The sequence below is a fragment of the Lycium barbarum genome, chromosome 1, assembly GCF_019175385.1.
Source record: "Lycium barbarum isolate Lr01 chromosome 1, ASM1917538v2, whole genome shotgun sequence".
Classification (NCBI taxonomy): domain Eukaryota; kingdom Viridiplantae; phylum Streptophyta; class Magnoliopsida; order Solanales; family Solanaceae; genus Lycium; species Lycium barbarum.
Window position 1 is genome coordinate 150,837,864 of NC_083337.1, and position 27,200 is coordinate 150,865,063.

At 35.1% G+C, this 27,200-nt stretch overlaps 5 protein-coding genes across 8 annotated transcripts in view; 1 reads left to right on the forward strand and 4 right to left on the reverse strand.

Moving 5' to 3' along the window:
- The first annotated feature begins 300 nt into the window (after window positions 1-300).
- On the forward strand, window positions 301-5,342 carry LOC132644071 (uncharacterized membrane protein At4g09580-like). 2 transcript variants are annotated; one of them, XM_060360629.1, is made up of 4 exons: window positions 301-1,385; window positions 4,102-4,372; window positions 4,455-4,625; window positions 4,737-4,879. In XM_060360629.1, exons 1-4 carry the CDS (start codon window positions 1,078-1,080, stop codon window positions 4,749-4,751), a joined length of 765 nt encoding a protein of 254 aa, XP_060216612.1. In that variant the 5' UTR covers window positions 301-1,077; the 3' UTR covers window positions 4,752-4,879. The 2 variants fall into 2 exon arrangements, with proteins under 2 accessions (XP_060216612.1, XP_060216605.1); XM_060360622.1 differs by lacking the exon at window positions 4,737-4,879 and adding an exon at window positions 4,886-5,342 and having other exon boundaries at window positions 314-1,385.
- Window positions 5,343-6,183: 841 nt separating this feature from the next.
- On the reverse strand, window positions 6,184-9,839 carry LOC132644080 (large ribosomal subunit protein bL21c). The gene is made up of 5 exons (XM_060360635.1): window positions 9,481-9,839; window positions 7,544-7,624; window positions 6,986-7,087; window positions 6,818-6,892; window positions 6,184-6,398 (listed from the first exon to the last, which is right to left on the reverse strand). Exons 1-5 carry the CDS (start codon window positions 9,772-9,774, stop codon window positions 6,312-6,314), a joined length of 639 nt encoding a protein of 212 aa, XP_060216618.1. The 5' UTR covers window positions 9,775-9,839; the 3' UTR covers window positions 6,184-6,311.
- Window positions 9,840-10,877: 1,038 nt separating this feature from the next.
- On the reverse strand, window positions 10,878-16,602 carry LOC132644097 (calcium-dependent protein kinase 11). Its single transcript, XM_060360657.1, has 8 exons — window positions 14,904-16,602; window positions 13,765-13,908; window positions 13,493-13,645; window positions 13,276-13,391; window positions 12,405-12,572; window positions 11,909-12,133; window positions 11,467-11,610; window positions 10,878-11,305 (listed from the first exon to the last, which is right to left on the reverse strand). The coding sequence occupies exons 1-7, from the start codon at window positions 15,460-15,462 to the stop codon at window positions 11,470-11,472; spliced, it is 1,506 nt and encodes a 501-aa protein (XP_060216640.1). The 5' UTR covers window positions 15,463-16,602; the 3' UTR covers window positions 10,878-11,305; window positions 11,467-11,469.
- A 135-nt stretch (window positions 16,603-16,737) lies between these two features.
- Window positions 16,738-19,455, reverse strand: LOC132644104 (subtilisin-like protease SBT3.3). The gene is made up of 3 exons (XM_060360663.1): window positions 19,163-19,455; window positions 17,954-18,051; window positions 16,738-16,993 (listed from the first exon to the last, which is right to left on the reverse strand). Exons 1-3 carry the CDS (start codon window positions 19,354-19,356, stop codon window positions 16,929-16,931), a joined length of 357 nt encoding a protein of 118 aa, XP_060216646.1. The 5' UTR covers window positions 19,357-19,455; the 3' UTR covers window positions 16,738-16,928.
- A 985-nt stretch (window positions 19,456-20,440) lies between these two features.
- Window positions 20,441-27,200, reverse strand: part of LOC132644085 (uncharacterized) — a 29,396-nt gene continuing 22,636 nt past the window's right edge. For all 3 annotated transcript variants that reach the window (XM_060360649.1, XM_060360645.1, XM_060360642.1), the window contains 2 exons: window positions 23,285-25,747; window positions 20,441-21,250 (listed from right to left, as the gene is read on the reverse strand). In XM_060360649.1, coding sequence (XP_060216632.1) covers window positions 20,957-21,250; window positions 23,285-25,747 — 2,757 coding nt within the window. In that variant the 3' untranslated portion in view covers window positions 20,441-20,956. The remainder of the gene's footprint in view (window positions 21,251-23,284; window positions 25,748-27,200) is intronic.

Consider the following 27,200-nt stretch of genomic DNA (forward strand, 5'->3'; position numbering starts at 1 on the left):
GGTTAATTGATTTCTTGAAATGAAGAAGAAGAAGATGACGACGTGGCAGTGACGTGGCGCTAATGTGGCGGAGAGTGTGCAACTGGGCATCAAATTTTGATTGTGCCACGTCAGCCGAAAAAGAATAATTAATCCGAATATACGTTGTGGGAGTATTTATGTATTTTCCCTAAATTAATCGATCTTTTTCTTTTTTATATGCTTCTTTTGGTACTTTTTATTTTTATTTTTTTAAAGAAATTGTTTTTTGGATACCCTGTCCCTTGAAAAGCGGGTCCAAACAATCCTACTAGTCATTTTGTTACGACCCCATCAATCATCATTGACTTCTCGTTTCATGCCCATCCCTTTTTTTTTTTCTTTTCCCTAAAAACCAATATTACTCCATATAGGATATTGGTTTGCATTTAAACCAAAAAACAAAAACAAAAACAAAAAAGAGTCAAATTCCTAATTTAGATATTTCACCGTCCTCTTTATTTTTTTCCCTTTCAACTCAGTTCAAATTTCAGCTACCAACAGTCTCTTTTGCTGCTCATTTTGATTTATTTTTTAATTTATATTCCAATAGAGAAATTGGGTGTCCAATTTGATTTCAATCTTTAATTTTTCTTTATTTTTGGTGGATCTTTGGGGTTTCAGTAATTCTGATCTTATATTCAAAAAACAAAACAAAAAAACTTGTTGATCATTTGATTACAAATCTCAAAATTTTCTGTATTTTTTGGGATACCCTTTGTGGGATTTGATTGATTTTGATTTATATTCCCCCCCAAAAAAACTAATTTATAAATCAATTTGAATTTTCTGAATCTTGGGGGTACTTTTTTTTGGATTTTGTTTGTGGGGTTTGTTGATTCTTGATTATTATTTTTTTTTGGTGGGGTTTGATTAAAAATTTGTTTTTTTAATAAATTCAAATGAATGAAGAATAGGGTGTCAAGTACATCATCATCACCAACATCATTGTTTTTAGCATTGGTGTGATTTTCTTGTTTTTGGGAAGAATAGTTTGTTTCTTGGATTTTTTTGGTGGGGTTTGATTAAAAAAATTGTTTTTTTTATAAACACAAATGAATGAAGAATAGGGTGTCACGTACATCATCATCACCAGCATCATTGTTGTTATCAATGGCTGCACCAAGGAGTTTAGTAGTAGATACTGAGAGGTTGCTTACAAGGGATGAGGAAAAGAATTTAGATACACCAACTGGTAAAAGATATAAGGAAGGGAAATTTCCATTGTCAAGGTGGGAGTTTGCAGCAGCTTTAGGTGTATTTGTGGTGTTTTCAATAGGGTTGTTTTCTATATATTTGACAATGCCAGCTGCTGAGTATGGGAAACTTAAGTTGCCTCGTTCGCTTTCTGATCTTCGGTTGCTCAAGTAGGTGATGATTGTGTTTGATTTTGTGTTGCTTTTCCTGCTTTTGATTGGTATAGTTTGCTGTAACATGGAACTTGGATCTCTATTAAATTTAGCTGTATCATGGTTTTTGCTTGGAATTGCTAATTTCTTGAGCATTTCGTGTGGGGGTGTCAAATGTAAAGAGACCATAGTTAATGGCGGAGCCAGGATTTCACTAAAGGGAGTCAAAGATCAAAGGAATAACTAGATGAAGAATTTAGGGAATTTAACATGTAGTGTATATATACATAAAAGAATATAATTTTACCCATCTAAACAGTGTAATTTGCCAGCGAAGGAGTTTCAATTGACACCCCTTTGATCAAAGTGGCTATGCAGATGCTACCGACTTTAGTAGCTTGTGCGATTAAATTGCTATCCATTTCCGTGATTAAGCTGCTGTGGGTGTCAAATGTAAAGAGACATAGTAGCTTGTGGGGTTAGGTTGCTAATCATTTTCGTGGTTAAGCTTCTGTAACGTGCCACATATCGAGTGTTACTTAGGGCTTAACGCTGTTAAGTATTTCAGGTGATTTTGCTGTGTGATTTGTAATCCTGCAGTGTGTCATGTGTCTATCTGGTGTGGCCGCGAAATATGTAGTCAATCATATACCTTTTATGTGAATGTTTGAAGTATAAAACAAAGCTTTGATTACTTTTATTTTAGGATTCCAACTATCATATATTTAACATTTCGAGAACACTAAGCATGTGCAGCGAAGAGGTTGGTTGAGCCCTATATATGCGGTTTGCACTAATTGCACTACAATTAGTTTTGAGCTGCATGTAGGAGCAATTATTTGTATATTTCCTGTAACATTTTTTATGCAGCATTCCTCCTCAAATGCTTCCGTGTGTGTGTGTGTGGTGGGGGGGGGGGGGGGGGGGGGGGGGCTGACAGGGAGTGTGACTTTCTCATTGATACTCTTAGTTTCAGAATTTGGGGCCTTAAATTTGATTATGGAATACAGGAAATTATATAACTTAAATCTTAACTTTTTTCTGGTAAAAGAAAGCTTCTCGTTGTTTCCAGTTTAGATTTCTCTTCCATTTGAGTGTTTTGTCTGTGTGCCAGGAGAAGTTCAGGTGTCATAATTCCAGACTGTTTCTCATTCAGTATGCTTTTCTACTAAATGCTTTTAGTTAATCTCCTTAAGACTTATGGTTTCCTTAGATCAACTCATGAGTAGGTGCTTAGATGGAACACATATAGAATGGCAAGGCTTAGGTGCTTAGTATCACTTTTCATCTTATGCCAAGAACATGTAGCAGATGGAAAATGTTAGGTAGAGCAGTTGTTTGTGGGAAGCTCTGCCGAACTGATAAACGGGTTATATCACCTAGTACCAATTTCCAGACGTTCAAGTACATAAATGCTATTGTTAATAGAATGCCTATCTCATCAAAGTAATACATATTGAACCATTTGATTGAGCCTATACTGCTTGATCTCTGAGTTGTTAAGAACAAACTAATCAGAAGCTGATACACATTATGATGAAAGGAAAAATACAATTTGCTTATAATGGAGTTTAGGTGTAATTTTATTATGTGGCCCAGCAGTCGATGAAGTGGGTGAGTGCGTGAAAACGATGGGAGTCTTGGGATCAAATCCCAATAGAAACAAAAACGCTAGGTGATTTCTTCCCATCTAGCCTTGGTTGGCAGAGTTACCCAATGTAATAGTCGAGATGCACGCAAGCTAGCTCAGACACCGCCGTTATTAAAAAAAATGTATTCTATTGTGTACCGGCTGTTGAGATAAATTTTGCAAGATCGTACAGGACAGTGCTCCAATGTCTAGTAAAGTAACAGGATCCTACAACATTTCTGTATAATAAAAAACCATTATGAGTTAACTGGAATGATTAAAGGAAGATTATATGTAAAATGGAGTGAAAAACTTGACAGAAGTTTTGTGTTCTCTATTACAACAACAACAACAACCCAGTGAAATCCCACATCGTAGGGTCTGGGGAGGGTAGAGTGTACGCAGACCTGACTCCTACCAAGGTAGGACGGCTGTTTCCGAAAGACCCCCGGCTCAATAAAAGCATAAAAAGAAGTCAGATAAGGTTAAGAGATTCGGATAAGAGATTTAAAGCGATATGGAAATGAAATAATGCAAGCGACACAGATAATACAGGATAATCAGGATAATCAGAGCACAGAAAATAACCGATAATAGCAGAAATCGGAGTTTGTGTTCTCTATTCTTTCATAAAAAAGTTTTTTGTTCTTTGAATGTGAAAATCTGATGCAATCTACTAATAATTTAGTTTTGCTTTTCTAATTCAACCTCTATGAATTGGCGAGTCTTCAAGACTCTTAAAATGCGAGTCTGTTACCTTTCTCAAAAAGTCTCTTAAAATGCGATTAATGCTTGGAAATCAAGATTGGTGTGGGATTTAGCAAGTATGAGGCCCTACTGGTCCGGATCTCTAACAACAAGGTTCATTTTCAATCGTTTGGATTAAAAACCGTTAGCAGTCTTTTTACCGTTGTTCAGGATTCATAAATGTCTGGTTGTAATGTTGCTTCTTAATTAAAATCTTTTTATGTTTAGGTTCTGTTACCAAGTGTTATTTGTGGATATTGTTTGACATGAAATTTTAATATGATGTTTGACCTCTAGTTTCTAGTTATTATTTGGTATCATTCTGTTATAACTTATTATCTTGATTGTGTCCTTCAGGGACAATATTGGAACATATGCCAAAGTTTACCCTGCTAAATTCATTCTGGGTTACTGCTCAACATACATATTCATGCAGACATTTATGATTCCTGGGACGATATTCATGTCCTTACTTGCTGGAGCACTTTTTGGTGTTTTCAAAGGGCTTTTCTTGGTTGTCTTTAATGCTACAGCTGGTGCATCATCCTGCTTTTTTCTGTCTAAATTAATTGGCAGGCCTTTAGTTAACTGGTTGTGGCCTGAAAAATTGAGATTCTTCCAGTCAGAGGTCTGTGATCTTCTGAAACTGTTTACTGATAATGTGCTGCTGATCTACCAATTTCATACTAATGTGAAACTTGTGGTTTCAGATAGCCAAGCGTCGGGATAAGTTGCTCAACTATATGCTGTTCTTGAGAATAACTCCAACATTGCCAAATCTTTTCATCAATTTGGCATCTCCAATCGTGGATATACCGTTCCATATATTCTTCTCGGCCACATTGATTGGTCTCATTCCAGCAGCATATATTACAGTCAAGGTAATCTTTCTTCAGCTGGTAGTAGTTTCCTGTCATGCTTGTCCGTATTTGATATACTTTTCAACTGTATTACTCAATTTTGTTCCGTATTGGCGTGTGCTTCTTGACCAGCTGCATTCAACTTAGCCTCGGACCGGACTCAAGGCTAAGATGCATCTTTTGTTGAGGCTCCCAATGCCAATTTCGCTTGTGAGACCTAAGTGATCACTCCTTTGTATTTTTGTAATCTCATATGTGATGTTTTCCTTTTAACTTGTCAGGCTGGCCTAGCCCTTGGTGAGCTGAAGTCAGTCAAAGATCTATACGATTTCAAGACCTTGTCTGTGCTCTTCCTCATTGGTTTTATCTCGATATTACCTACCATCCTGAAGAGAAAGAAAATATACGAATAGAGCTCCTCCCAGGAGGCCAATTGGATCCTCTTGGAAAGTAACTTATAGAAAATATAGTTTAATTTTATTTTTAGAGCAAATCAGAGAGGCAGAACTTAGTGATAGGTCTATATTTTCTATATGGCACCTGAAATCCACATTTAACTGCCCAATGTGTTGGGAGTATAGTGGAAAATGTTGTGTTTTTTACCAATTCCTTATGATTTTACCCTGTCATTCGTTGTCCGACCCAAAATTACCAGTAGTACTGTTTAATGTATTGTCAAATGTAGCAGATAGATATTTTTATGGATTCTGATTCAAAAATTCATCTTAGTCATCTCAACTGCCATGTTTATGGAAACACAACATTGTGATATCTTTGTAGAATCTCTATTTTGTCAGACTCGGCTATATTTTGTTCGAATGTGCACGGCACGGAAAACATGCGGAAATGGTATAGGAATAATACATATTTTGGGGTAACATTTTCTGTAAGAACATGTGAAAGGGTCCTACTAAATAGCTTGTTTTTTAGTAACCGGTTTTTACTTCTGTAAGTTCTGTTTTTAATTTAACTTTTGTGAAAACATATGAATCATCAAAGGTTATCATAGGAATAATACATATTTTGGGGTAACATTTTCTGTAAGAACATGTGAAAGGGTCCTGCTAAATAGCTTGTTTTAGTAACCGGTTTTTACTTCTGTAAGTTCTGTTTTTAATTTAACTTTTGTGAAAACATATGAATCATCAAAGGTTATCATAGATAGCAGCTACATGTGTGTGGCAGTCGATGTATATGATGTGCACTTATCCATGAGATCATTTTACAAAAAAAAAATTAACTCAGAAAAATATTAAAATTTATGCATATGGCAAAGAAATGAGTTGATTAGCTAATTCATCTAGGTTTTCATCTCTCCGCTGTCAATAAATTTGGGAACAATGCAACTCAAATTTCTCTTTAGCTTCATTTCAATATATAGTACTAACATTTCCCTCGGTCTATGGAGAAGCGTTCGGCTCAACAATCTCTTAACTTCAATTCACATATTAATGTCATGTCCATGACATGAACAGACATGTTTAGTGCTTGAAAAGAAGATAAAGAGATCATAATAATCACTTGCAATCTAAAAGATGATGAGTGAGGGCATCTTTGGCCTAGGGAGTGCAAAGAATAATTGGCTGAACACAAATCAAAAAGAGACTTCTTCAAAGTTCAAAACTCAAGTACATTGATCAACCAAATGATACATGCAAAATGGGTAGAAATTACAACAAAAGATGAAGTTCAACGGGGCTTCCGAAGTCACTTGGCAGCTTCTAGGTCCGCAAGAGTGACTGCTGGTGAGTCTTGATAACCAGTAATGCCCATTATTCTTATCCGAGTAATTGGCTGCATCATTAACAGAAACCAAATTAATTTGGGATAAGCAAGGACAGGATATGATATTTGCAGAAATATCATTTTAAGGGCATGTCTCATACATGGCTTCGACTTGCGAGCTCACTAATTTGAAAATTTTTCATGTTGCTGCGGAATTACTTGCAACATAGATAAAATATGATAAGACTACGGTGCGTCTTGCTTATAAAGTAGATTGAAATTTTAAGGGCATGTCTCATGCATGGCTGCGAGATCACTAATTTAGAAAGTTTCCATGCTGCTGGGAATTATTTGCGACATAGATAAAATATGATAGACTACGGTACGTCTTGCTTTACTGGCAAACAAATAGGTTAAAAAATTATCAATCTACTCTATAGTTATTCAGATATCACTAAATATCACTAAAAAAAAAAATTCTTTAATACCTGTCTGTGGCCAATGTTCCTTCTGTAGTTCTTCTTTCTTTTATACTTGAAGACGACAACCTTCTTATCTTTCAACTGCATGGAAATATAATAATGAGCCAAAAAGAGATGTCAAGTAAACAAGGTATACACAGCAAAAACTAAAGCAGTGGAAGAATGATTTCTGACCTGCTCTTCAACAACAGCATGGACTGTTGCATTTGGCACCACTGGTTTTCCAACCCAAGTACTTGTTTTTGTTCCCACTAATAACACCTTGTTTAGGATAATCTGCACAAGTTACAAGTATAGATGCTTCAAAAAAAGATCCTGAGTCGTGGAAATCCTGAAATAATTGCCAATATGGCAAGATAACCTTGACATAAAATACCACACTGACGAATAATTTCTATATTTTCTTCCAACTCCTCGTATTACTCTTATATCAAGTGTTCCGCAGAATATAATTAGTATAGAGATGCATTAAAGACAATAGAACAATGAGAAGCAAATGCCAATATTGATTGAAATTGATGCGTTTCGACATCATTGAGAAATTGCTGCGAGCAAGTTCTGTTTGATTGTGCACCACAATGTTGATGTGAGATAGGGAGATCAAAGTAAACAACTAACCCAAGGCCATAGAGGTAACTAATTTCTTTTTTTATTCGGAGAAGGTAACTAGATTTTGGAAAACTAAAAAGGAAATCAACTGTAAATCAAGATAAGACCAATGAATATGCTCACTTTGTCATTGACATTTGCACCTTTGAGCCTCTGGGTGTAGATATACCGCCCAGGAAAGACAATATATTGCCGAGATCCAACCTATCAATAGTGAGAGAGGAAAAATGAACAAACAGCTTAGTGTATCAACGACAAGCCCAATAAAGTTATTATAGGGTAGCAGCTCATTTGAAAAGGAAAAAAAAAAAAAAATTAAACATGAAGAAGTTTGACAGCTATAGGACGTTAAACTTTGAGCAGCATAAACAATGATCAGATTGAAATAACAGCTATAAATCCCCTAGAAGAGTGAGTATTTTCCGCGTGGAGAAGAAAATATCCATCAAACAAGTAGTTAGATGAATGTTTTCTCAAGTTAATTACAACAGTTCACTAACAATAAAAGATGATACTGCAGAATATGGTAACACTTGAAATCAAAATCCAACAATTACTAGAACTTTCTCCTGAACATTCGCATGGACTTGCACCACAAACTTGCATACTTGAATAGATATGCGTGACCTCGGACAAGTGTATGACACCTAACATTAGAACTAGATGACAGTTATATAACTTATAATCTGCAATATGAGCCCCTTTAGACTTAAATAGAGGAAGTGCCTACCCAAAATAGATGGTCCACTTTGAAAAGAAATAACACGAAAATCAAACAGAATACACTGAGATTTCTGAAATTGGATAGTGTCAATATACCAAGTACTAAACCTTACATCTTCACTGTAACTATAGTTTTCTGTTAACACCACCCAACTTTACTTGAGAATCTAAGGATGCAAAAGGTCAGTTCATCTTATTTAGCACGGACTATATTAACATTGCCCATAGTCAGCACCACTGCCAAGTCCACATAACACAAACACATAGACATACATATTGTTCCTTTAGGACACCCTAAAACAAAATGCTAAACCTAAAAATGACAGAAAATGACACCGCCATATCAATAACACAAAACAATTCCATTGTAACACTCCATAGACAGCATCAATGTCTCAATACTACTTCAGCAAATACGAAATTTGAACAAAGTGTGTGCGGTATGGAGGAACATTCTTCATGAAAACTGTTTCCTGCCGGAAATATTTTACCTTGGAAAATCATTTTTTTCTAGTATTTGGTCGGATGAACAGTAAAGGTATGAGCAGCCAAGGAAGGGGGTTCAATTGAATCCCTTTCGTTGGAAAATTGTATTGTGCAAAAAGGGCAAAAACAGTATTTTTGGAACTTACTAATCCTTTGACATAAAGTAAGTTTTCATTGTAGTGGAAGAGGTAATTCAGAAATCGTTTCAGATTGCAGGTTTGATTTTTGAATCCCCTTGTTAAAATTCCTGGCTCTGCCACTAGGTATGACATACTGCTTTTGTCGAGTATTAAAGGTGAGAACATGTCAATCTTGAACCAAAGTTGTGATCTTTATATACGAAAATGACTAAGGGAAGAAACCATGTCCCCTTTTTGAGGAAAACATTTTGCTTCGAGAAAACATTTTGAACAATCCAATGTAACCAAACACTGAACAGAAGGAACATTTCCACAAAACTTCCAAATTTTCGTCTGGAAATAGAACTTCCCCACCATAAATTTTCAAGCTTTTTTCTTTTTTTCTTTTTCATTAGCTCTCCAAGAGTTGAGTACAGTCTATGCCAATGTTTCAGACAAAAAGTTAATAAAATTTTGATTTGAATCCTATCTTTCAACCAAGTTTTGGGAAATTCTGTTTTGATAATTGAACACCATTATAAGTACATTTAATATGCATTTCTCTATTCAGAACAATTCAAGGTAACTAAACTTGCAAATTTTCATCTGGGAATAATAAAAGTTCCTCATGACTTTCAACAAAAGCCCAATTGCACCCCACATTGAATTCAAAATTCAAAACAAAGAGATATATAAACACAAATTAGGACATGAATGAAAGTGAGTGGTCACCATAACAACAGCAAAGATTTCTTCCCGTTTTGGTTCCAAGCTCGTTTCTTCAACAACTGGGGTTGCTTCAGGCTCTTCAACTTCTGCTACTGAACCTTCAGATTCTGAGAATTTGGGCACAAAAGAGGATAAAGAATTGGGTTTTGAGAAACGGAGACTGAGTGAAGAAAATGAGTTAGATAGAAAGGTGACATTGGAATTTGCTTTGGGAATAGAAAGGGTGTTTAGAAAAGCTTGGTTCTTGGATAGTGTTGTTGAGGATGAGGTTGAAGAACACAGGGAAAAAGTAGCCATTGCTGGAGGGAGAGAGGCTCCTTGACAATTCTGTATCTCTCTCAATCCCCACTTCTTTTTTAATCTATGAAAGCCTATCCTATCCTATCTGCAGTTGAACTTAAATGACTATTTTAACCCCTGAACTCTTTTTTTTTTTTTTAAAAGAAATTTCAAAGGAATAAAAAACACATTAGAAATGGTATATATTTCTTGATATGGCATATTAATGTCTCTGTCCACCAAGACAAGAACAGATGGAAAGAAATAACCTGATATTTTGTCTTGCTGGGAATTGAATCTGAGACATCATAGTGCGCCACCCACTTTATAGACGGCTAGGCTAGGCCACACCCTTAGGTGTCGAATATTCTTATCATATAGTATGGTGTTTTACACTTGAACAAGATGATCTAGAAGACTGGTTAGGGATTCATATGAATTCAGTAGCCTTTATTATTAACTATTAACTTGAGGTTGTTATAGAAATTCACGAGCTTTAAATCGCGGATTCACCTTTGGACTTGAATCCATCATTTTTAGATTTTGACTTGAGGTTAATTGTGTTAGCCTCCCATCTCAATATTGCGATTACATATACTGCCTCACATTTAACTACATTTACTCGGGTTCGAGTTCCCTAGGTACGGAGTTGTCTTTTGTTAAAGAGCACTTTACCTCCCAATGTGAGATTTTCAGCCACGAATCCGAATTTAGTCAAGCCCCAATGCAGATACCATACACCGGAAAACCAAAAGAAAAACTACATTTACTCGAAAATGATGCGAACTTCGCTAATGACAAAACATAACAGAAGCTAAAAGCGCATATAAGCAATAGTACTAATAGTTGCGACTTAAGGATCAGTCGTTATTACAGTTGCTTTTGTATTTCATATTTGCAGATGTCCTTTAGTCTGATTAGAAACTGTGATTTAGAAAATTTCAACCATAAAGTTATCAACTGAGAGAAATGGATTAACAAACAGTTATGATAAGAATCAATTTTTTCTTTAAAAGTAAATAACTAAACTGCCTTTTTAGAAGAAAAAATAATCTCACTGTGAAGCACAAAATGATATCATTTGTAATGATAAATCAAGCCTATAAAATTGGGGAGAAAAAACAGATGATCACAGAGTAAATAAGATTGACACTAATTTTAGTGTTTTTGACATATAGCAAAATGATAAACAAGTACTCACTTCTAATAACACCAAATTAATATAGACATAAAAGAAGGTTTATACAACACTTCTCAGGTACAGACAACTGTAACCTGAATTTATGAACTAGAGGAGAAACCGTCTAATTATAGTAGCAACAACTGTAACTTTGCTACTATAGCACTAAACCTATCTACCACGACAAAAAATAGAGCACCAACACCAATCTATGTTGGTCACGCTCCAACATTGTCTCGGCAAATACAGCTCTACCTATTCCCTCTCTTATCCGGTTGAAAGCCTCACGACCTCTCTCGTTTGTTGATTGGTCCAACGTTTTCTATCAGCTTGGTCTGGTAAAGAATCACGTTTGGATCATATCGGTTACTAAACAAACAAAATTTAATGTTAGTATAACACATTGTCCAATAATATGCATTACTTGATTATGTAAACGGCTGAATTACTAGTTCAGCCCAAAATTTTGAATTAGATATTTTATAGAAAAAAGGTTGTTAGCTAAAAAGGAGAAAAACAGCAGTAGAAACCTTCTATTGATTTTTCTCACTGTCACTTGCTCCAAGAGCATCTGCCAAGTTAAAATTCAAATTGCCTCTCATAGTTCTGGCTGCAAATCCTGTATTTCCCTTCTTCATCATTGTTGCAAATTCTCCATAATCTATACGGCCATCCTGCCAAATAGAAAAATATATTAGCTTGACTTTTCTCAAAAATCAGAAGAAAAAGTAAATCAAAATTATAGAAGCAAGAACGTTGTTTAATGTATTGTATAATATCTTTCAATCTTATGTCATGAGGTATGTGACCAATGTCCATAAGATAGCTTCTGGTGTTCCTAATAACGAATATGTAAATTTAGATAGTTGTGACAAATCTTATGAAAAGGACATGGATGAACTAAAATATTGGACAAGTTAGTTTTTTTGGTTCTTATTTTTAGAAGAGTGACTATAATTAAAGGAGACTTACATTATCTATGTCAATCTCTTTAATAATGTCATCCAATTTAACATCACCAAGGCCAAATTCTATGCAAGCCTGTTGAAGCTCATCAGTTGTGATATAGCCACTACCATCCTTATCAAAATAGGAGAATGCAGCAAGCAAATTCTCCTCCCTCTCCATCTTATTCAAATGCAACGTTGCTGCAATGAATTCGCCATAATCAATCGTGCCACTGTTATCAAAGTCAGCCTGAAAAAACAAAATCTCACTGTGTCATTTTGCTACTTACTTTAGAGGGACTAAAATCGTTGGACTAATATTCCCACTCAAGCTCTAGAATTACTGTATCCTGTAAGCAGGTAGGATCAAGAAACAGTACCAAATGGCAAAAGTGTGCAGCCAAATTCTCATCCCTTTGTCTAATCATGCACAATGTATGTGCTAAATGGTCTTGTAAAATATAACTCAAATTATTTCGCAAATATATGGAGATTGTAAAACAAACGAAATTAGAAAGTACCGCTTTCATCAGGGCCTTGATATCAGACTCCACTAGGTCAGATCCTACTCTTTTCAAGCCATCTTTGAGTTCCTCATATGTGATTGTTCCACTGTTATCTGTGTCGATCATTTTGAACAACTGCTTTAGGCCTCCTATTTCTTCCTCTGAAAGCCTTTCTGCTATGACCTGTTTGTAAGTGTTACAATTATCAGAAACTAATCTAGTATGCAAATTCCAAAGTAGAATTGTAACACAGAAGTTTTAGAAGCTAGAACTGTTAAAGAAGTACCAAAGTAGTGAATATGCTATTGGATTAACATAATATCTTAAGAACTTTTTCAAACACTATCACAAGCACAGGAATCAAATTAATTCCAAAGAATCATGTTTTGTTTTTATGTTACTCAAACTCTACGAAAACATATATGCTTCATTCCATATGATAGAAACCATGCTGGGAGTCCCTAATCATAAAGCACTAAGAGAAACATAAACAGGTGATAATCAAGCTGTGATGATGCTCTATACTTGATTCTTAAACAACAGGTCATGACAAAAAATCATTATCTGAAGGTCTATCATATTATACAGAAGAATATGCACGCTGATGAAAATATCTCACACGCACAAAAATATCTAAACTAATTTGGTGAGGAGATCTAGTATATCTCTCTCTCTCTCTTGTGTGGTTTGTGAGCTATTGCACAAGAGCGGGGTTTACCCTGTACGCACCCGAAAGGTAGCGGCTGCGGGTTCCCTTGTCATCCAAAAAGATCTGGTATATCTCCAATATCACTTTCAGACTGTTATACTCATGTTTATGTTATTAGTTAAGAATTTTATGTATGTCAAGCTATAATACATTAAATGAAAAAACAGAAGTGCATACTCGTAAAGCCATCTTTTTAAGTTTATTCATGTCATAGAACTGCTTTAGGCGATTCAACACTGCAGAGCCCAAAGGTTTGTCTGGAGCAACTGCATCGTCCCCAAGCCACGGATGACCTTGAAAAAAAACCAACAAGTATTGATAATGAAATTATATACTTTTTCTACCACCTTATCAGCTACTATATTTACCAATAAATTAAATATGTTGTGCTCACATAGGACTTCATGAGCAGTTATTCGCGCTTTAGGATCCCTGTCGAGCATCTTTTTAACCAAGTCTTTTGCACTATCAGAAATATGAGGCCAAGGTTCAGATTCAAAGTCTATCTTCCCTTTCAGTATCTGCTTGAAAATACCATTGTCTGTCTCTGCAAGTCCATAAAGTGAAACAGAAAAAACAAACGAAAGAACAGATAATTAGTCTTTGATTTTTTTTTTTCTACTAAAAGAAAAGAAGATTAATGAAAGTTCAATATTGTATATTTACCAGCCCAAAAAGGAGGAACCCCAGATAATAAGATGTATAAGATGACTCCAGCGCTCCATACATCTATTTCAGGTCCATAGAATTTATGCAAAACTTCAGGGGCAACATAATAAGGACTTCCTACAACATCAGAGATATATTGCCCTGCCAGCAAATGTTAAAGAGTGAATATAATTTTTCAAATATCATATAGAATTCACTGGATATTATCTATTCAATGAGTAAATTTATAGAGATATATGTGACCAGAGAGTGACTTTTAAGATCAATCAGTTGACGTGCAAGCTCGATAGGACTTAAGACAAACTTCTAACTGAATAAAAGAATGAAAATAATTTATTTATTTTTTGGGTTCAGTGCACCCAATTTTGATGTCTGTATGGAAACTTTGTTCTCCTGTCTAACTCATGAAGAAGGCCTTTGTCAGAAAATATACTACAGGCTATTAGTTTTTGGAAGTGCTTTTGAACTAGAAAACTTTAACTTGTTTGAAAGAAAATGATGCATTAAACAAGTATGTGGATGATGAAAATCAACATGAATCCTGAATTGTAGAAGAGGGGCAAGCAGTTTTTGGTTAATTTGATCTAATAAAGTGATACAGAAACAGGATCTTGAATTTGAGTTCTGTTACATATTTACATCCTATTGAAAGCTGATAGAAAAGTGGAAACCAAATGGAAAATCAATAAGTTAAATTTCTTCCAATGCCGAAACCACTTTTAGCTAAAGATAAAAGGACTCTTAATAAAAGATGAAAATATCAAAATGATGTTATTTTTATGAAATGAGAGCTGTCTAGGCACAAAGCCAAACAAGTCCCAAATTAAGTCTAGTTTATATATATATATATATATCTTTTAACATTTTAGCATATCTCATTGATTAAGAATGAAACGAAAACCATTTCATAGAAGTTCATTGATATCTTTTTATAAAGCAAATCGATTTCAATTCTTGAATAATCTACATCACTTCTGCTTCTAGTTGGAACACAAGATTCCCCTTTTCTGCTATCATCTTAATACTTCCATCAATCAGAAGAAACCAAATTCATTCAGTACAACATAAAATCCATTTGGATACCATTAAAATTTTCAATACAAACATGAAATAAGGCAATGATCCAAGAAACAAACCAGGCTTATAGAAAATAGACAAGCCGAAATCGGTAGCCTTGAGGGTAGCATCTTCATCAGAACTATCAAAGAGGAAATTCTCAGGTTTGAGATCTCTATGCATGACACCAAGAGAATGACAAGCCTCGACAACCTTAACAATTGTCTTCATTAAATGTGCAGCTTTCCTTTCACTATAATGTCCCTTTTGAACAATCCTATCAAAAAGCTCACCCCCTTTACATAATTCCATAACAATATGGACAAAAAGATTGTCCTCATAAGTCCCTTTGATCCTCACCACATTAGGGTGCTCAGATAAATGATGCATTATCTGAATTTCTCTCCACACATCCTCATAATCTTCCCTACATAAAAGTTTCCTTTTTGGGATTGATTTGCATGCATACTGAAGGCCTGTTGCCTTTTCTGTGCATTGATAAGTTGTACCAAATTGGCCTTGGCCTAATTTCTTGCCAAGAGTGTAATGTTCTCTTAATCTTGGTGTTTGATAAGGAAGGACATTGGGAGATGGCTTTGAGGATATAGGAGGTCTCTTCTTGGTTGCAGCTTGTGCCATGTTTTCTTAGAACAATTTTTTGTTCTCTCAGTTTTTGCTTTCTTGATTTTGTAGAAACACAGTTTATGTTTTGTTTTTGCCATATGTAAAAGCTGTTACCATTTTTCTTGATCTATGGTCAGGGTTACCTGCCGGGAAATGTGGTATTAATTGACTTGGTGCTGTTGCAAAGAAAAAGTGGAGTGGGATTTGGAAATGAAAGGAAGACACGTCCAACCTCAATCAATTCTCTATAATTTTCCTTTTTATTTTTAAACTACTTTCTTGGATTTAACTTATATTTACGAAAATATTTCTAACATAGAAGTACATCTTAACATATTGTAACAGGTTGCTTGCCTTTAAGTTCTCGGTCACTTAACTCATGTAATGTGGAGATGACATGACTGTAAAAAAAATCTTTTAATACATTGTAAAGGTTAAACTCTTCTCTCTTCACCTAGTAATTTTATCGTAGTGTTCCACTTATTCTCAACTTTAACTCTGAAACTTTTATCTATTGGTTGGAAATGAAGACGTTAACTGAAGCACTTATTCTCAACTTGACTCTGAAACTTATATCTAGTGGTTGGAAATGAAGACATCCACTGAAGTGCACTATCCAGTTGATAAAAAGTATTTTCATTTAGAACATGTTTAAAATGGTATACATCAAGAAAAGATTGATGATTGTGAAATCTGTTTATTTTCCTCCTTGTGGGAATATTTGAAACATAATGTGAGGGATTGGTGGAAAACAAACTAATGATCTTCCCCAGCAAGAGTTTTAACTCGACACATTTTCCTGAAGGTGAACTTTTTTGCTTAGGTATGAGCTCAATTTTGATAAAATAAAATGTTTTAGGTAGTACTACCTTATCGAAGATAGTACTACCTTATCGAAGACTAAGATTCAAGAAGAAACAACAAAATGCTACTCGAACAAAATAAATAAATTTACTAACATATAGTTGGTTGCATGTATTATCATAATTTTCTTATGAACTCCTTGTAAACCCTAAAAAGAGAATGAGCAAAATATTAACCCACAAAACTGTTCCTAATTACTTTTACATCTGGAAATTTCTCACTTTTCACTTCTTAAAAGTCGAATATATATAGACTCCGCTTATGTAATGTTTTAATGACATGCTCACATGCAAAATGCATTGCTGCTGTTTTAGCACCTCTAGCCTAAATTATTCACCATCCTTTAATGTGTTCATACATAAAAGTAACACTCTTTAATGTGTTCATACATAAAAGTAACACAAGACAATTACTTGTACAAGGATGTTGAGTAGACGATTTTATTTTTATATAATTAGAACAAGCATTACGGCGTTAAGTACCACAAATTACATTAGGGAATAGGGATATTCTTTCAATCTAAGTTCAAAACACAATAGAAACAAGCATAGATAACAAGGCTACTCTATACACATGAAGAAACTTGTTTTGGAGGTGAGGTCTTAAGTGTTGTCCTTTCAGACGCGCCCAGTATGCAACTGAACTGTTTGGCTTGGAACAACTTGCAGCACTCCAGGTTGCTCTGCAAAAGTGAAACATCTTAGTTATAGGCTAGTCTGAGAGCCTAAAAACGCCAAAAGAACGATGCAGAAAATCATATGAAACATATTTTCCAGGAAAGGCACATGCAAAAACTGATGCATTATTGGCTTACAATATTCAGGTTTAAGGAAATGGAAGCCAAAATAGACACACAATGACCATATAGTAGGAGGGATTTGACTTAAACGTTGGAACTATCCTCAACTCCAAGAATTGCATACTTCCATCCACAGGTAAAGGACATATAAAAGTGAAGCACTCAGGTGCATTTTAGACATCCTGGAAAACAGTAAATACTAACCCGCACCGAATGTTTATACCAAACTAATGCTATTAACCATAGTTAACCATGGTCAAGTAATAATTGTGCATATTCCAACAAGCGGCATGCATTTGCTACTTTGATGTAAGCACCTGGTGCGGGTAAGCTTTTACCCTGGAAAATAGACTCCAAAACCAAAATGCTCTATGTCAAATGCAAGACGTTTGGATGGACATCAAAAATGAAATTCTATAGATGGATCGATATACGCTGAGATACTTAGGAGAAGACGTCAACAGTAAGTATTGTGATCATTATAGCAAAGGGCAAGCATTCCCAACGGAAAGAAAGCTAAAAATTCAGCAGTTTTAGCAAGGGTTGCTGAATATCAAGCACCAGCTACATCTGAGGTTAGACTATTAATGATAAAATGAAAATCATATTTTGAATTTGAGATTAACCATGAAAATGAGAAATGTGTGTTAAGTGTCCAATATCCCATGAACGCGAAATATTATGTTCGACTTTCAACGTGAATATCAATTACTTCAACAGACGAGCATTATGGCTGTCATATTCAAATTCACCATACTAATTACTCATCTAAGAAAGAGATACAGACCAATACAAAAATAGTTTAATCAATGATATTGAAAGAGGAAGAAAATAAAAACTTACTTAAGAGCTCAGAAACCTGCTCAGCAGTCAGCTTTGCTGAGAATCCACTGGCTGCATGCTTGTAACTGTATATCAACGCCTCTTTTGCAGCCTCCTCACTTTTTAATTACCATGAACGCACACAAAATATCAGGATCTTTTACACCAAAATTATGCATTAATAAATGTGTTCCCATACAAAAATTTGTAGTATAATAATCACATACAATTGATAATTGATAGCTAGCTCTATGCCTTTTTTCGTCACCAAAGAAAAAGCAAATGATCTTCAAACCATACAACAACAACAACAACGTGTAATCCAACAAGTGAGGTCTGCGGAGGGTAGGATGTACGCAGACTTTACCCCTAACTTTGATTCATTACTACAAATATGGGATTGGTTGAAAATTGGAAAGTTTGCTTCGAAAACTTCATACTTTATTCAAATTAAGATCACAAAACTCAATTAGACTAGTTTCTTATTGTCCAAATTAACTATTTGCAAACAGACCAAGTTAGAGTATTGCATACATTTTTGAGGTATAGAGCTATAAATTAAAAACAAAAAACCAACAATATCCTTTAATAAGATTACCCCCCTCCCCCCCCCCCCCCCCCCCCTCCCCCTCCCTCTTATAACTTTTGAACTAGTCTACTAACTTTGCTCCTTGCCATTGCCGTTACAAAAATGACAGGTATGCAATCATCATAAGCATTTGTGAAGGAGGAAGATGTATCCTTGGAAAATATTAGTATCATTTACTACTTATGAAATCATTTTTCTAATCATTTTGCAATGTTTGGTTGGTCAGACAAGCTGAAGTATATGGCATGACAATAACATTAAGGTATTTTTCAGCATTAAAAGTAGATAATAATGTCCAAATGTTAGTCGAAAACAAGTACTAATACAGTAGAAGTTTTGTCCCTTATTTTCTGAACAAAAATTCTTAACAATCAAACACTCGACAATGGATTCACCAGAAAAGAAAAAACATTTTCCAGGACACTTTAACATCCCAAGGAAAAAAAAATGGATCTTGAAGATGAATACAAGGTCCAAGTCTAACCCCATGTGAGAAAAAGATCAAATTTTTAACTAAAAAAACAACAAATCTTGATGAAATTGACAAGAAACAAGATCAATCCAACCCGACCCACAACCCCAAATTTCTATATCATAATTCAAAGCAAGAAAAGTGGGTAAAATTGGGAAATAACTCAAACCTGCCAAGAACAGAAGCTAGGGTTTTGATATGATACTGTTCAGGTTCTTGATCTTCAGGTTTCTCAGTATAAACTATATGAACTTTGGATTCATTTGAGGGTTGTGATGTTTGTGAATCTGCCATTGTTGTTATGATCGCTGCAAATAACAAGAAAAGCAATAGAATTGAAGAAAATAATTGATTTTTCTGCATCACTTTCAATCACTATTTATAAGAGCATATAAGGGATATTCTTGGATAAGTAGTGGATATTTGAGATTTTTTGTCCTTAATGACTAAGTTTAGAGAAAATGATTTTGGATTGGCTTTCTTTTCGTGTTTATACACTACTTTTCTTTAGTAGGATTGACGTGTTAGATTGTCTCGGTCTATACAGTAGGCTGCTGTTAAACTTTTCTAAGGACTCGTTTGGCCGCGAGAATTTTTCACTTTTTTTTTTTTTTTTTTTTTTTATTTGATTATGAAAATTTCAAATACAACTTAAAGTTCGTATTTAGAATTGAAAAACACTTAAAACCTTATTTTTATTTTTTTCACTTTCTATATATTTAACAATCAATTATTCTTTGTAAAAACAATAACCAAACACAACTTCATCTTCAAAGTACCAAATAAAGTGAAAAATATTTGATTTTTCATGACCAAACGCGTACTAAATAAAAGTGCGAAATGTAAATTATTTTATGTCGGCAAGTTACACGTGGGTGATAATTTACATTTTGAGTTCATCAAGATTTCGCTCAATTAGCAAACACTTCATCTTTAGTAGACTCGTAGTATGAGTATCATGAGATTTTTTATTTTATTTTCAATTTTTCAAAGATCATACTTCAGACAATAGCTAAGAATAGCTGCTTTTCAGTTTTTCGTAAAAGGGAAAAAAAAGTTTCGGTTTTAGTGGAAAACGATTTTTGCAAAAACAGTCGTAACTTTTGAAACAAGTTTTTCAAATTTTCTAACACACAATTTTTGACTTTCTGTCAGAAACGTTCTGATTTGTCTTTTTTATGAGAAAGATATATTCTTCATTTGTCTTACATGAGTTTTCTGCAAGCATTTGTCTAATGCAATTCCAGTTATTATATTGGCTTGGAAATTGGCATTTGGCATATACAACCGATTTATCATTTCCTTCAAGTTGAACGAATGATGCAATATGGGTTATGCGTTAACAATCCATAAATCAAAAGTACTTATTTCGTTGCCTATGAATAAGCATACAAATAAAGCGACATGATACTAAAAATGACACTAGATAAGAGAAAATGAGACAAAAGAACCAAAATACTACTTTCTAGTACTATAAAACTATATGATGGAAACTTAGAGCCTGTTTTCACAACCTTTTGAGGTACAGTCAATCCATCCCAAGGTACAACTATTAAGTATAAACCAACCTGTACATATACAACCTCCAATACCTTCAATAATTTCAACACACAACGCTATAACCAACTGAGTATCTTGTTGATATGCTAGTCCCCCGATAAAAACTGGAAGATTCAATCCAGTCCCAAGAGATTTGAAACTTTAGGATGGACTTTCACCGCTTTTAAAGGGAAAGGGGAAAGCCCAAACTTTACTTTGATGATGACTGACACCTGATTTAAAATGGGAAGGGAAATTACAAGCAGTTTCACAATTATATACATCCTGATTCATTTGCAAGTGAGACTAATAACCTCGATTGACACAGCCTAAGAACGTTAGAGGGATCAAATGTCATGCTAATTACAAACCGGTGTCTTGTGCAAGAATATTTGATCATTCCACATTTTAGCGAGCATGTACCTTAAGATATCCACAAATCATGCATTACTTGCAGTTGACTGAACTCTGTATACTTCAGAGACATCTTGTAAAGCTCTCTAAGCTTTCCGGTATCAGCAGACTTATTTGAGGCGCTCTGCTGAGAGTTGGCTGAAGATTTATTCGTAGTTGGACAGAGTGCTACAGACAGCATCTTCTTCAATAGCATCTGCAACTGGCTCCAATATTTATCACAAATCTTAAGATTGTCATTACTCAGTGTGTCTCCAGATACATGGCGAACTTCAAGCATACAAGTCAGAGCAGACTCCAGAAGCTGTCATACAAGTAACTGATCAGTGCCATTTACAGTTTCAAGGATGAAATTTGCCAAACTATCACAGGGCAAACAATGAAACTCAAAACATTATATTTTTCAATGCTCAGACAATTATGAAAGAAATATCAGGTCCTTGATTCCGTTGTTGAGGTTAGTACAGAAAAAGCAAATACAAGCTCTATGTTTTAGTTCTGTTAAGGGAATTTCACAAGGCACAGTGAGATTTTGAATACATTTGCGTGGCTGTAAATCATCTTATTAAGTAAAAAGTGGGAATTTTAAAGTAAATTGTTTCTGAATATAGAAAAGTGGCATTCCTTTTGGGACATACTAAAAGGGAAAGTGTACAACCTGAATTGGGATAGGAGTAATTACGTAATAATATGTGTTGAACAAAAGACAACATTAAGCAACACGGTTACCCAAAAAAACATTAAGCAACAATATGTGACAGATATTATCAGTTAGCTCGCATCTCATAACTACCATGTAGCTAACTAATTTATTTCAAAATTGAGACAGCACTCATGAGTCATGAGCAAAAACAAAAAGCTGAGAACAGGTGCATATAAGTTAATTTCATCTTCTACATTGGAATTAAAAAAAAAAAAAAAAAAAGAGAAGGGGGGGTGGGGGTGGGGGTGGGGTTGCGGTTGAGAATTAAGTTGATCCCTTTTATAAAGAAAGCAAAGTAAATTTATCAGCGTGAAATAATTCCATCTCTTTTTTTTTTTTCCAACTTCATTTCACAAGTAGTAGGAAGCCTTTTTATGTAGCACGCACTCAATGTACTTGAAATATATAGATGACATCCTCACAAAAGCTTAAAACGTCATTCCAACCAGCACATGTTCTAATGAAAACTTAAAGTGGGACATCATCCAACTATCTATAGCATTTTAAAATATATATATAGGAAATTACAACTTTCGATCGGATTCAACAGGTTTTACCGTTTAAGAAACAACAACATACCCAGTGTAATCCCACACCTTTAGGTCAGATTCAATGGATTTAGAAACAACAAAACATAAATTATGAAAATCAGAAAGACGTCTATGTGAGTAATAAGAAAATAAACCTTCAGCCAAACTGAACCCTAACAGCTAGCTCAAGTGAAGATCGTCAAAAATCAAAAGGGGACAACTCATTCCTTCAATTAATGTTAGGCCCTTCCTCCACACACCTGAGACCGGACATTTGGAGCATGGATAATACATCTTTGGGGGAGTTTTTTTTTTTTTTTTTTTTTTTTGTGTGTGTGTGTTGTTTGGGGTGGGGGCCCAATATTAGTAGGGCAAGGAAATGAGATTGGATTTAACTCAAATTAAAAAGCTAGTTCATGAGGTGAAGATTGCCCAAGACCATACAAAAAGACAACAGCTCATTCTCTCACATGTGTCGGACACATCAACATTTTATTTCTACATATTGCATTCTTTGTTACCAAAACTACAAGGACCAGACGAATACATTCATGAGGTGAAGATTACCCAAGACCATACAAAAAGACAACAACTCATTCTCTCACACATGTCGGACACATCAACATTTTGTTTCTACACATTGCATTCTTTGTTACCAAAACTACATGGACCAGACGAATACAGCAAATGCATTCTCAGACCTTTTAAAGAAAAAATGAGTGAATTCTATACGTCAGGCGCATATATAGTACAAAGCATCATCAGCCCCATAATTTTTTTGTGGATATTAAAGCAAATTGTGGGTAAGATGCAACACAATCATTTAAAAACAAACACAAAGCTAGACAAAACACTGTAATAGTTGAAAAAGAAAGAATGTATATAGTCAAAGAACATCAAGCTTAAGCTAAAAAGTAAGTAATCAACCAACACAAGAAACAAAGAGAGACGCACAGATAAACCACAGTGATAGTTCAAAAACAATGCACATATATACTCAAAGAAAATCAAGCTTAAGATCAAAAAAGTAACTAATCAACCACTGGAAACAGAAAGAGACAAACATTGAGAAGATTCTGCAAAGCACAGAGATGTATAACCATACCACGTTAGAGTGAAGAAGATTTGACAGATCCAATAATAGCGCAGCTCGCTCCACCAAAATAGCCAAGTGCATCAAGGGATGTGTCGTTGGTCCATAGAAATCCATGGATTTCTGCCAGTTCCTCTCAGCCAATGAAGAATATTGCTTTACTCTATGAAGAAAGCTATTTCCGCCCTTGGAAGAACTGTTTTTCTTCTGATCTTGCTCCAAAAATTTCAAGCAGCAATCCCTTTGGTAGCAAGCCAACTGAAAGTATGCATACGCAGATTCTTGTTTCCGTAACTCACCCAGTGACTCATAGACGGATAAAGCCTCTCTAATGGCATCATTAGCTGAAATCTCATGCTTTCTACGGTCTATCTTAGGTCTACTAACACAGGAGTTGAAAGAATCCTCAAGGACACAGTTCTCATAAACCTCAGCAAATGTATCTTCTCTGGCCAATAGCATCCCAAGCCTTAGATATGTATGAGCAAACTGAGTATAAACTTCATTTCTCAAGTTGCTTGAATCCAAATCTGATTCTTCACTAACACTATTTACGACTGTTTTTGCTGCACCATAGAACCTCAGAGATTCCCTGTATTCCTTCTTGGCAGCCTGGAGCACTTGCCTGTATGCATCCTGGAGGATTGCATGTTCCTTGAGATTTTCAATCTTTGCTACCATCTCTTCTGCTAGGGCTCTCCTGCCATGACCTAAGTTACAGTTTATCAATATAATGTTAGTGTGGTCAGCTACTTCTTTAAATGCATTTATTGCATCAGCAAAAGCGACTTCAGCTTTATCCTGCTCTTTTCTTTCCAGCCTCCTACGGCCTAACTCATTACACACCCATCCTTTCTTCTTAATTAAAGATTGTAAGTCTGCTGAATTAGTAAGATGTCCAACCATAGCGTTTCTAGCTTCTTCATAACAGTTCAAGGCAACAGAGAGATAGAAATCAGCATCTCCAGCTACAGTACCTCGAATATATTTAAATATACCCCCACTTTTCCTTTCAGTTTCTTCCTTTGAAGTTTCAGAACATGTATACACTGAAGTTCCTCCCATTTTCACTCCCTCGACATCATCTCTATCAGAGTCGGTAGGTCCAGAATTTTTTGCCTCTGAAACATCTGTCAGTTTAATAGAGCTTTCCATTCTGGTAATATTCTTGCTATGCATCGGGAGGTTACACTCGGATGTGGTGCTTTCACCCTTCTGATGAATATCCACAAAAGTTCCAGAATGTGCATGGGAGTTTGCTTTGGTATGTGATTTTTTGTTCTGCTTTCTGCTATAACTTTTAGAACGTGAATCTCCACTACTACTGCTAGCGCTGCTGCCACTGCTGGCCCTATCACTCTGGCAGCTGCAGTTTAATAAGGAGCATGAGCTGCAGTTCTGACTAGACTGTCCAAGCTTCTTCTTGAGCCTTTCAACCTCCCTCAGAACTTCAGATGACATCTTCAACTCTTTAGTTAGAGACTTTTGCTCTGATTGTACTGGCATCTTATCACCATCTGTCAAATGGAATTGGACATGCAAGTCCCCAACTAGTGTCCAAGCCTTGGCCCAAAAGAGGTAACTGTCAGATAATTGATCATAAATGAAACAATCATCACATTGTGAAGACCCAGCTTTTTCACTTTCATCAAGTTCAACATTGGTTGATGTACAAACGACCATGGAAGAAACGAATTTTGAGTCTTCCCGATGTTGAGGCATTGATCCATAAAGCAGACATGCCAACTCTACAACCTTCAAGGCCTGACCCAATTGTTCATCTTCTTTATAAGCTTGTCCAAGCGCCAAGTACGACTCTCCAAGCAATAGAACTAATTTCCACAACTTATCATCCAATTTTGAAGTTGGAAGCCATTCCCGAATATCACAAACTTCAATACAGTCAGTATCTCCACATGCACAGATAGAAAAACTCGGTGCTGAAGGCCGCTCATCCTGATTTTGACCACTATTCTGCAGATCCATTCTATTGCTTTGCATTTGACGTTTCCATCTAAGAGACTTAATAGCTTGAGAAACATGATGTATGGCAGCCAACTTGGTGGAGATTGGATCAGCAACAGTTTGAACCTTAGGAGACACTTTTGACAAATCACATACTGAAAAGCTTTTCTCTCTGCTATTTGGTGCATCTTCCAGACTGGCTGCATTTCTCTCCCTTGGAGCTGTAATTGCTCTTGGGGAAGTTATAGCCTCATCAGATGTTACCCTCACAGAATCATCAGATCCAGTAGCTGGCAATGTTTCAATGTTGTCGCCTGGTTCAACTTTAGGAACCAGGAAATCATGGGCACCTGATACTGAAACCGAAATCAAAGATTCAACTGGTTCTTCTTCAGCGTCAGCCCCTGTAACTTCAGACTCCCTAGGAAGTGCTTCAGATGACAAATCTAACTCTTCATCGTATGTTAAAAGGAGCCTCGCAAATTGTTCATGAGCACATGCACGTACAACCTATTTGCCATAATTTCATGTTATCAGTTGTCTATTCTACAATATAGAAGAGAGATAGAGAGAAGCAAGAAATAGAGTTATAACCAAACTATGTTTTTCAAAACCTAGAAATCAAGTCCCTGGACTGCTAACTGCATCAGGAAACTCATATATGCAATTCGAAGCTAATGTTTGAAATTTATAAGACTAAAGTACTATGGTGAAGCAAGCAAGGAAGCAACTTCGCTCACCTACCTATCAACACTGATTATTCATAAAAGCAGGAAAAAAGAGAGTAACCAAATGCATGATACAATATGCATGGATTTCTGTTAGTTTTTTCCTTCTTTTTACCTTCATGAACTTTGAGGAGAGAAACAGCGATGAGTTACTTCCAACATGGTTTACATTTTACAACAGGTGCCTGTTCTCGTCCTTTAAACCACATTTTAAGTGACTGGTTTAAGTGTGCGTGCGTTGCACGTATACACCGTGTTAATAAAAGAGATTGTATACAAGAAGAACAAATAATAATAATTAGCATTACGATAGATCTAACATTCATTTAAATAAATAAATATATTAATTTGACGTAATGTATAAATTCAGAATAATTGAATATATTATGAACCTGCAAAGGTGAGAAAATCAATTAAGATTTGTAATTATAAATATTTTATTATATATAATAATACATTATTCGGTTTGCATCTCACATAATATCTCTTTATAAACGATGTTCTACGCGTGTGACGCGTTTTGCGCATGTTTTTTTTATAAGGAATATATATATATATATATATATATATATATATATATATATATATATAAGGGGAAAAAAATGCATGCACGTTTTGCCCATGTATTTCATTTCGATGAATACACAATTCTAAAAAATCTCATAAATATTTTTAATAATATGTTTGATGGATGAATATATTTTATAAAGATCTCATAAATAAAATTGGTTTGAGGTAAAGTCCAGCTTTGCCGATGGATTCTTCTCTTTGTGAAATCATATCCCAAAAATTTAAAAGTTTAATTCTAAAATCCAACAGTGTAGCACCCAAAGGGTAGCGGCTGCGGGTTCCCATGTCATCAAAAAAAAAAAATCCAAAAGTGTAGTTACCATTATATCCAACATGGAATGCATATCAATTCCTGATATATGAATTGTTTATGGTTGTATAAATTTTAGTCTAAATTAATTAATTATCTCTAATTTTAAAATGAAATATAAAGGAAAAAACAGTAAATACAGTCCTTTCTTACTTACCAGTTACAAAGGTCGGAAAATTTGTAAAGTTAATTTGTAAAACATAAACAACGCACATAGCTGCAACACAGATTCAGAGGAACATAAAATTTAAATAGAGAAGGTAAAAAATTATTAAATTCGGGCTCAAAATATACAAAGATCCACAAAATTCTAATAACGAAGGCATGTGGAGTGTTTGTAGTGTTGACTTCTAAA

What these genes read in the sequence shown, in the direction of transcription:
- LOC132644080 (XM_060360635.1), bottom strand. Translation starts at nt 9,774, where the DNA reads ATGGCTACTTTTTCCCTGTGTTCTTCAACCTCATCCTCAACAACACTA. An exon ending in ATGCTGTTGTTGAAGAGCAG is followed by an intron (nt 6,893 to 6,985) that starts GTCAGAAATCAT and finishes ATTTCCATGCAG; the next exon opens with TTGAAAGATAAGAAGGTTGT. An exon ending in GGAACATTGGCCACAGACAG is followed by an intron (nt 6,399 to 6,817) that starts GTATTAAAGAAT and finishes TTAATGATGCAG; the next exon opens with CCAATTACTCGGATAAGAAT.
- LOC132644071 (XM_060360622.1), top strand. Translation starts at nt 1,078, where the DNA reads ATGAAGAATAGGGTGTCACGTACATCATCATCACCAGCATCATTGTTG. An exon ending in TGAGATTCTTCCAGTCAGAG is followed by an intron (nt 4,373 to 4,454) that starts GTCTGTGATCTT and finishes TTGTGGTTTCAG; the next exon opens with ATAGCCAAGCGTCGGGATAA. An exon ending in CAGCATATATTACAGTCAAG is followed by an intron (nt 4,626 to 4,885) that starts GTAATCTTTCTT and finishes TTAACTTGTCAG; the next exon opens with GCTGGCCTAGCCCTTGGTGA.
- LOC132644097 (XM_060360657.1), bottom strand. Translation starts at nt 15,462, where the DNA reads ATGGCACAAGCTGCAACCAAGAAGAGACCTCCTATATCCTCAAAGCCA. An exon ending in GTCTATTTTCTATAAGCCTG is followed by an intron (nt 13,909 to 14,903) that starts GTTTGTTTCTTG and finishes ATTTGCTGGCAG; the next exon opens with GGCAATATATCTCTGATGTT. An exon ending in AAGAGATTGACATAGATAAT is followed by an intron (nt 11,611 to 11,908) that starts GTAAGTCTCCTT and finishes TCTATTTGGCAG; the next exon opens with GATGGCCGTATAGATTATGG.
- LOC132644104 (XM_060360663.1), bottom strand. Translation starts at nt 19,356, where the DNA reads ATGCAGAAAAATCAATTATTTTCTTCAATTCTATTGCTTTTCTTGTTA. An exon ending in CTAGCTTCTGTTCTTGGCAG is followed by an intron (nt 18,052 to 19,162) that starts GTTTGAGTTATT and finishes GTAATTAAAAAG; the next exon opens with TGAGGAGGCTGCAAAAGAGG. An exon ending in GCAGGTTTCTGAGCTCTTAA is followed by an intron (nt 16,994 to 17,953) that starts GTAAGTTTTTAT and finishes TCACTTTTGCAG; the next exon opens with AGCAACCTGGAGTGCTGCAA.